The 9,581-nt window shown below is 33.0% G+C and overlaps 1 protein-coding gene across 2 annotated transcripts; it reads right to left on the bottom strand.

Moving 5' to 3' along the window:
* Positions 1-2,934: 2,934 nt before the first annotated feature.
* On the bottom strand, positions 2,935-5,552 carry LOC103424683 (cold-regulated protein 27-like). Of its 2 annotated transcripts, none has more exons than XM_008362775.4 (5): positions 5,301-5,552; positions 4,634-4,843; positions 4,240-4,537; positions 3,589-3,698; positions 2,935-3,497 (listed from the first exon to the last, which is right to left on the bottom strand). In XM_008362775.4, the coding sequence occupies exons 1-5, from the start codon at positions 5,400-5,402 to the stop codon at positions 3,465-3,467; spliced, it is 753 nt and encodes a 250-aa protein (XP_008360997.2). In that variant the 5' UTR covers positions 5,403-5,552; the 3' UTR covers positions 2,935-3,464. The 2 variants fall into 2 exon arrangements, with proteins under 2 accessions (XP_008360997.2, XP_008361000.2); XM_008362778.4 differs by having other exon boundaries at positions 4,220-4,537; positions 5,301-5,539.
* Positions 5,553-9,581: the final 4,029 nt, after the last annotated feature.

Below are 9,581 nucleotides of genomic sequence, written 5' to 3'. Positions count from 1 at the left end.
TTTCAAGTATGAGGCTACTATTTCGCAAAATTTCATGATTATTAAAATTTTATAAGCGAGCCAAAACTGAATTCGAAAATGGAGGTGCTGCAGAAACTGCAGAAAAAGGTTCAGTACAGACCTGAGATTACAAAATCACCAAATATTCATTGTTCATCCGATATGCATGAAAATTTTCAGACATAAAGTAAACATACAAAGCTGTTAATTCCCAAAATTTCATAATTTTTGAGACATTACAAGTGTACTAAAAGAAAATTAGAAATTGGATGTGCTGCAGAAACGGCAAAATTCTACAGTACATACCGGGGACTAAATAAATCACCAGAAATTCAATTTGTCTCCAACATGCATGAGAGTTTCCAGAAATGAAGTAGACATATACATTTATTGTCACCAAAAGTTCCATAATTTTTTCAATCTTATAAGTGGGCTAAAAATAAAATCGAAATGGAATGTGCTGCAGAAGCTGCGTAAATTCTGCAGGACAGTCCCGACATAAAAAAAAAAACACCAATAATTCATTTGCAAACCAATGCTCGTCAAAATTTCCAGATTTAAAATAAATATCTCAATGTATATCATACTAAAATTTCATGAATTTATCAATTACATAAATATATCAAAATAATATTACAAACACACTTAAAAATTTACCATAAATCCATTTCTTGTCCAAAAGACATGAAAATTTTTGCATGTATAGAATTCATTATATAACATAACATGACATAATTTCATCAAAATTGGAGATAGGAAAATTTATCAAATTATTGTTCTGGAACGGTGAATGAAATTTACAAAATCTTCTAATCAGATCACAATAAAATGAGATACATATGCATTGATGAGAATTTGGCTAAAGAATGACCATTCACTATATATTTGCGACACAAAATGCAAATAGGTAACAAATATTCATTCTTTTGGTGATTACTACAAACAAGGCATCCCTTTTCACCATAAAAGAAAAGGATTTAGTTATAAAGACAACTTCGCTTAAAGTCTACATCAGCAAAATATCCAAATTTGGTAACCATATCAAAGTTCAATGCAAAAGCCACACTAGTCCTTTTAATTCATTATTCCAAAAATTATGGACCGAACTACAATATTTAATCATGCAATCAATAAGCCGATGTAGTTAAAATATAAGTTACTATAGGCAAAAAATCTCAACACTACCACTTCAATTCTTCTCTTTAATACAAGGGTAATAGATTCATGAAAAATAATAGAATAAGAGTGAGCGGAAGCATGAAAATCCCAGAAACACATAACGATAGGATTATTTGAGAGGTTCCATGTATACACAGAAAAGAGGGAAAACAAGAAGACAAACCTCACGAACTCATAACAAAATTCCATATTAATCCGTAGAAGGATTTATATATAAGAGTTTGAATATAATCGATATCATGTAATTTATTCAAAAGCATAATTCAATTAAATCATACCCATGTTTCCTAATGGCAAGTGATTCTCGCCGAAAGACTCGGAAAATGACCAAAATTTTAAACTTGACCATTGACAACGTGAGTAGTCACTAAAGAACGGCTTGCCGATGACCAGTGTGTGAGATAAAAATTTGAAACACCATGAGAAGCCATAGTAATTATTATTGTAAATAGGATTCCAAAACAAGGAACCCTAAACATTGCCCAGCAGCTACAACAATGCCATCCAAGTCAATCTTGATATTAATCATATTAAAATAATTAAATCAAACTATTTAGATGCAAATTGTGACAAGCCTCCAAACTCCAGAAATTGATAATATACTCACATATTAATTAAGGTCACAACAAATTAAGAAGAAATTATCAAATTAACCAGACGAAGATCAAAATTCAATGCAAAATTATATATATATATATATATATATATATATATATATATATATATATATATATATATATATATATATAGCTTTCATCAAATAAGTATAGCTATAAACAAAGCAATCTGATTTTCTTCTTAATATCACGACATGGCTAAGAAAACTCATTTTCACGTCTTCCCATGAAAGCAAAACAAAACCATTTTGATAATTACATGAGAGTCATGAAGTCAGAAAAGTAATTATAAAAATACTCTAAAAATAAGCGGAAGCCTCAGGATCGATAAGTATAAGACATTTAACTAAAACACAAACTAATTATGCCTTCAGTTTGTCAAAATTTGTTCAAAGTTCAAACAGATACCTATAATCCAAACCCCAAGCTTTGCAAATTCCCTAACAGATTTGTATCTGCAGACAAGGAACAAAGTACAGTACATGCAGAAATAATTTCAATATATTCAAAACGAACCATATGATCGTGGAACTTCTGAATCCTAGACAAGTTGAGTTGCTCTGATACCACATGTAAGATGTAATATGAAAATCAACAAGTTACTAGGATCACAGATATAATAAATATAACTACAATAAACCAATCAAACAATTAAAGGGAAATAAACTTATCTTCCAAAGCGGAGGAAGAAGAAGCCATGACTGCTAGGCTTTCAAGGAGGAACTTCTACACTCCAGCAGCCGAGAGTCCTTGTGCACAGAAATAGGATTTTGCACTAGAATAGGATAATACTGTGAGTGCAGGAACCTCCTAATATATATATATATATATATATATATACACACACACACACGCTCATCCCTTTAATCCGGCCTATTAACTGATTAAAGAGATATTCCAAATCAATTAGGATTTCATTAGAGTCTTAGATGGTAACGAATTTTTTGTCAACTAATTAAGGTTTTCATGATTAATTACACTAAATTAGGATTCCTAAACCTAACCAGATAAGGCTCCATAATTTTCTCAACCATTAACTCAGATTGACCAAGTTAACTGTATATCAAGAAACAGTGAGCACATGTTCTTTGACACTCACAACTTACAACAAATAGTTAGCCACAGAAAATTTAACAAATACTTCCTAAAGGGTTGCTTTTACTTTATTTCAGGCTTGGTTCAACAGTCATTGCAGCGCACAAGGCCCGGCCGCAGTAGACAATAACCTGTCTGAACTGCCGGTTTCCGCCTTGCCCGAAAAAAAATGAGATACAACATTCAATCAATACAGTACTAGGTAATCGGCAATGGTACCAAGAACAATGACTAATGAGACGAACCAAATCTATACAGGCATAATAACAGCACATTCTGGCACCCGATTCCTACTCCTGCTGTTCCGATGTCACTTGTACTCATGTTCAAAACATATGAACAAATGCCTTGATTGAATTTTATCTACCTCTCCACCTCTCCCATTGACATACACACTAAAGTATGCGTGCAGGCAACAGCACTTTAAACTCGGTGTCTAGCGACCATCTGCAGTCTCCAATATCCATCCATAATTTCGTAGGTTACAGAATAATCGTCCAATGCATCCATTTTCTCTTACACGGTCTCCTTTCCTCTAGCTGTAGCAATAGTATACTATTCTTAGTTACATCGTCAGGTACCGGCAGGCTTGCGGAGTGGAACAACCTAAAGTTGCAGAAAGAGAACAACAATTTTAGGACTCCATCCCCACATGATATGATCGTATGGTAGTAGCATAATGCATTGAAGACATTACCTGATCGTTACTTGAGGTATTAAGTATAAGAGTTTTCATCCTCTTACCATCACATGAACCAACTGCTTTTTCTTTAATATCTTCATCGACAAAATTCTGATCCGAGACCTCTGCAAGAATAAATAAAATATGGGTCAATACTTTTTGGGATGTATAAGATATAGATAGAACTCTAGTTTCAGACAATTGTACAGAGAGAGTACAAATTATGATCCATTCGGCCTTAATGGACTAACATTTATCGTTACTTTGCGACGCTGAAACTGAATCTTGTCTGCAAAACGCATGAAAGATGTCCAACCATATTTCCATTATTCTACATTTCTATGTTCGGGCCATCTAAATCGCAACTACTTCACAATGACTATAACTGAGTTCAAATCTTAAAAGATAAAAATTCAAGACTGAATGAATGAGGCACCATATTTCACTAATCAATTTAAGGTTTTGAATCTCCATTCGGTCAAAAACTATGGTAGGTGGAACTATTTGTTTCTTCTGTGTAAGGATCATCGAGTAAATGCATAGCATGGAACGCAAGACATGCACAGCAAAAGACATAAAATCAATACCACCAGAGCAGAAAATCAATGCGAGACACAGTTAGGCAAAAATCTTCCAGCAAACACACCAAAGTGTAGCTGAGAGCACCTGTGTTGCTTCCAACCATATCCTGATGGCGCAACTGAGAGTGAGATGCATGAAACTGCTTCGAGCATGTAGCTGGTGCACCCGTCATTTCCTTCTTCCTACTTGAATCGACTTCGACTTCTTCACATAGTGATGCATCCAGTTCTTGGACAATGGGAGATTCAAAATCTTTGGGCTTGCCGGCAGATCTAAAGTGCAGGAACCACGGATTCGCCAGAAGATCTTCATCTGCCCTTGCTTCAGCCTCAGCTCTTACAAAATTGATTTTCTGCCAGCAACCGCCTCTTAGTACCTTAAACTGCAGTAAACAAATAACTCCCAATGAATTAACCGTAATCATACAATACAACACGAAAATCCATAATCCATTTAAAGTAATAGATTGAGTTCAGACCCGGCCGGAAGGGGCACGAGAATTAAACTGGGGTTGCTTTTGCCTTGACAATTTCGGATGCGATGAATTCCCCTTCTGCGAGTTCTGACCACGCGAATCCATGGAATTATACAACTGGTTAACAAATGATGCTTCCATGGATTTGAGGTACATGCTGTGTTTCTCATCCGTCCATTCTGTAGACATAGTTTCAGTCCGAGCCGCCATACCCTAATACCAGTTGCACACAATCATCACAAAATCTTCAGAACACATTCAAACTAACACAAACAATTTCATACACTGACAATATATTACTTGCATAAATATCATAAAGGAAAATTTGACATTCAATTCATATTTACCCAGATGAGCAGTAGCATGACATATATCAGATTTCCAATTAATATAAGAACCTAAGAAGGATTGGGAAAAAAAAAATAATAATATACCAAGGATCTTATATTCTAATTATTTACAAAAATCTATAAAATAAGTCAACCCCATCTGGGTGCAATTTCCGTTAGATCCCAGCTCAAAGATGAAGACTTTCTAAAACAAATTTAAGTTTAACTGGGTTTTATTATTCCTGCAAAAATTTGTAATTCTCAAAACTAAGAAATGGGAAACACCGAAAAAGATCCAAGTAATGATTTTTCAGCAAAAAAAAAAAAAAAAGGGGATGTACCAAGCCGTCGGAAGGAGGGTCCTCCGCCGCCGCAGCAACCCCGCCCAGCCGCTCACCGGTCTGCATAGAAACCTTCAACTCTCCCCCACTGAAATTATCCATAACTACCAAGAACACCCACCTCTCAGAATCTAAGAATTTTTAATTTTTAATTTTTTTTTTGGAGTTCCGAAAATTTTCAGATGATTCGAGAAGGAGACGAAAGAGGAAAGAGTTTGAGGAATTAAAATGCGATGGGGGTTTTGGGCCTTTTGGAGGCGGTGATGGGAACGAAACCGTACAGTTGTCATGCCTTTTACACGTGTCATGGGGCCATGGCGTCGCCACGTCACTCCCGGGTTCGATGGGGGCAGCCCAGATATTTATTGGAGGCCTCCAAAATATCTTTTGTCGATTTGGTTTTCGATCTTTCTGGATTACGTGGCATCCCCACTTTTTACTGTCAACCCACACGCCTCTTGGCGCGCGCTCTTTCCCTTTCGGGTCCGGTCGGTGGTCCTATCTTTTTCGTCTTGATATTTGTTTGGTTTCTTCGTTTTGAGCTTCTGAGGTCAAAGATATTTTGCGTATTATTTCTCGAATATTAATCTAATCGTATTATCGACCAATCAAACGCATAGCCTTCTCTCATTTTTTCAAATCTCGAAATAATTAGTCTTCACTATATTATCGTTATCTCATTTCTATATCTTTAATATCTTATTGATGTAACACTGTAAATATCTAATTTTGATCGGTCTAATAATAAAAAATTTATTTTTTCATCGTTTTAATTAATGTTCTATTTTTCCGTCATCATTTAGTTTGGTTACGAGCATTCTTAATGGGTAAAAAAGTGCCAATTTATCCGTCATTTTCAAATTAATAGAGCATCTCTAAAAGAGATATTAAATCCTAGGTGAAGATATGATTGTGCAAATTTGACATAAAAAATTCTTCAAACTAAAGTGTTATTTGCTTACTGAATTTAAAGCTTTTGTATTTAGGAGTCAAATTTGTCATCACCGTCAAATTTATTTTTGATTAGCTTAATGGTGTGTCTGTTATTCCACTAACATTGCAACCAATATTGTTTCAACAATTTTTTTAACAAATATAACCATTTAAAGCTCTACATTAATAGAAAATTAATATGTAACAACTCATTTAGACAACACACAAAATTTGACATAAAAATTCAGATGACACATCAACCATCAATTTTAATTTAACTCTAATAATTTGACATTTTCCATTGAATACGGTCTTACATCTGTTAGCTATCTTCACTTTAACATCCAAAAGTAACTCTTTATTAATTTATTTCTTTTGACGGTTGACAGCAAATTAATACATTATACGAAAATATTAACAGATTAAAAACCAAGTTGAAAGTTTGAAATGAACGGTGAGATGAATGTGGGGGTAACATTGTTGATTACCTTCCATAAACATAAATATCTGAATTTGGTGAGGTCCTATGGAATCACTGAAATTTAAAATATAGAAAACGACGTGTTGGGATAAAGAAATGCCGTCACTTTTATGAAAGTTCTGCCTCACTAAATAATACAAAGTTTGCAATTTGATTCTTTTTTTCTAGGCCCTTCTTTAGGGATATTTTGGAGTAGTTTTAAAAGAAATATAAAAAAATCCACATCAACAATAACGTTTTTTTAATAAAAATGTCAATTCTTGACATGACATAAATTTGTAGCAATAGAATTATTGTCAAACTTGACGAATGAGAATCCTCTTCGAATTCTCTTTGTGAGGATCCTGGAGATTTTCAAATCGTATCCGTTCATGATACATCGTGTGGTCATAAATTATTTAATTTTTTTTATTTAAAATTAAACATGAACAGTACCTGACAAAATCTGACTGCAGGATAGACGATAAACGGATACAATTTTAGAATCTCTGGGATCCTCGTTCAAACTTGACAACATCTTCAAATAATTTTTATGAATTTTTTATTGGTTAAAACATTGATTTATTCTAAAGATTTTATTTCAATTATAATTTGATTGTATTAGTTATTACAATTTAAAAAAAGAAAAACTAATGAAAAGAATTTGAAAACTTTGAGTTTTAAGAATAATGATAAAATAAAGGGTAAAATAAATAGTACCATGATTGACTTTTTAGTGTAAAAATATGATTTTTCATTAAATAATATCTTCAAATAATTTTTATTAATTTTTTTATTGGTTAAAACATTGATTTATTCTAAAGATTTTATTTCAATTATAATTTGATTGTATTATTTATTACAATTTAAAATAAGAAAAACTAATGAAAAGAGTCTGAAAACTTTGAGTTTTAACAATAATGATAAAATAAAGGGTAAAATAAATAGTACTAGAATTGACTTTTTAGTGTAAAAATATAATTTTTTTATTAAAATAAACAGTACCATACGTTTTTCGTTAAAATTCCTTTTAAAATATGAGTTCAAAATAGACAAAAATAAAAAATGTAGATCCGGGATAAAAAATATCTGTGAGTAGGGCCCCAAAAATGAGTTGGTATCTGGATCATAGAAAATTGCAAGGGGATAATTGGGCAAGTCAGAATCGGACCACTTATTAGATGAGGTACATTGAACATATTTACAGCTCTGCTTCCTAGTACTTACTCGATGAGAATTCATGGATGGCATCATTACAACTAAAAGCAACTTCATCTCATCAAAAAGAAAATAGGTGGTTGTAAAACCAATTGAGATAGGTTTTTTTAGCCAAAATGATTTTTGAAATTTACATAATACATAAATTTGATTCTTGAGATTTGAAATCAATAGAAGTGGTTCCTGAGATTGTTCACCATCAAACATTTTGGTCATTCCGTGCAAAATTATGTTAAATAAGGATCAAAATGACAAATATACCCTCAACTTAATAAACAATGGGCCAAAATGATTTGACAAAAATTAAGGGTATTTTGGTCATTATATTCTTATTTAATGGAAATTTTTCAAGGAATGGCCAAAATAATTGATGATAGACAAACCCAATAACCAATTCTATTGATTTCAAATTTCAAGGATTAAAGTGAGGAGTTATGCAAATCTCATGGACCATTTTAGCTAAAAAGCCATTCAGAGATCAAATCTATGCACGCATTTTGCGTGTGGCTTATTTGTGACGTTGATTATTATTATTAATGACACGTGTTAAGTTTATAATAATAAAAATAAGGAGGGCTAAGTTTATAACTCGTGTCAATCAATGATAGAGACAACAGAGAAGCCACATACACAAATTGAGTGCAGAAAATTTGAACTCACCACTTCAATATTCTTTTTTGACAAAGGATAAGATTATTATACTAAATTCATCTAATCTATAAGGAGGAGATTCAAACTTGAATGTAAATGGTGTAGCACACTGCAATAGTCAACTTGGTTAAACTCAGATCTACAAGATCATTTGTATTGGTTGAGAAAGCTAGCCACATTACCTTTGCACGCATTTCTTTTATTTTTTCTCGTTTTTTCACATTATGCAATGTAACTTTAAAATAGGAAGTTAGGAACCATCTACCATGTAAAACGTCTTTATAAAAATTGATCATATCTTGTAAAATATCTTTAGAAAAATGAATCTATCAAAAATCGTGTAATCATCTAATTGTTCTTAACCACATAAAGTTATAAACATTGTTTTGGCTAAATATTATGTTACTACATAGTTAATTAAATGAGTAGCTAACATAGAAAGAAAGAAGGGAAAGGCACCAAGAGCATGTAGCTACCATTGATAATTGCAAGCCAACAGATATGCATTCATCAAAGTTTGGCGGTGCCACTTGTCACAAAAATAATGAGTGTACAAATGAATAAGTGATTTTCTTTGCTACAACAAATGGACAGGTGAAGCCCCCCAAAATGAATGAGGATCCTCTCCGGATCCTCTATATGAGGATCTAAGGATAATCAAATCATGTTCGTTTATCGTACATCATGCGATCAGTTTTCGTTAAGTATTATTCATATTTAATTTTAAATAAAAATATTTTAAATGATTTATGACCGCACCATGTACGATGAACGAACACAATTTGAGGATCCGGAGAGGATCCTCATTACCCCAAAATAAGTTCATTTTTTGTCCTCTTATCCACTTTGTCAACAACAAATGGAGGCGTAATGTGAGCAAAGGCCAATTGAACAGAACAATGTGCCTGCCCACCTTACATTCTAAGTTCAAATCCTCCTCCCTCAGTTAGAACATCGCACCGATCAAAATAATGTATCGTTGGTATCAAATTCAATTTGCCACAGCATCCGTACAACTT

This window comes from Malus domestica, chromosome 15 (assembly GCF_042453785.1).
Source record: "Malus domestica chromosome 15, GDT2T_hap1".
Classification (NCBI taxonomy): domain Eukaryota; kingdom Viridiplantae; phylum Streptophyta; class Magnoliopsida; order Rosales; family Rosaceae; genus Malus; species Malus domestica.
The sequence above is the reverse complement of the archived record's forward strand: the minus strand, read 5'-3'. Positions and strand labels throughout refer to the sequence as shown.

Bases quoted from the DNA above. Each gene is read 5' to 3' on its own strand.
- LOC103424683 (XM_008362775.4), bottom strand. From the start codon at position 5,402: ATGGATAATTTCAGTGGGGGAGAGTTGAAGGTTTCTATGCAGACCGGT. The intron at 4,844-5,300 runs GTACATCCCCTT...AACTGGTATTAG, and splicing joins ACCCTCCTTCCGACGGCTTG to GGTATGGCGGCTCGGACTGA. The intron at 3,498-3,588 runs GTAATGTCTTCA...CTGCAACTTTAG, and splicing joins ATACCTCAAGTAACGATCAG to GTTGTTCCACTCCGCAAGCC.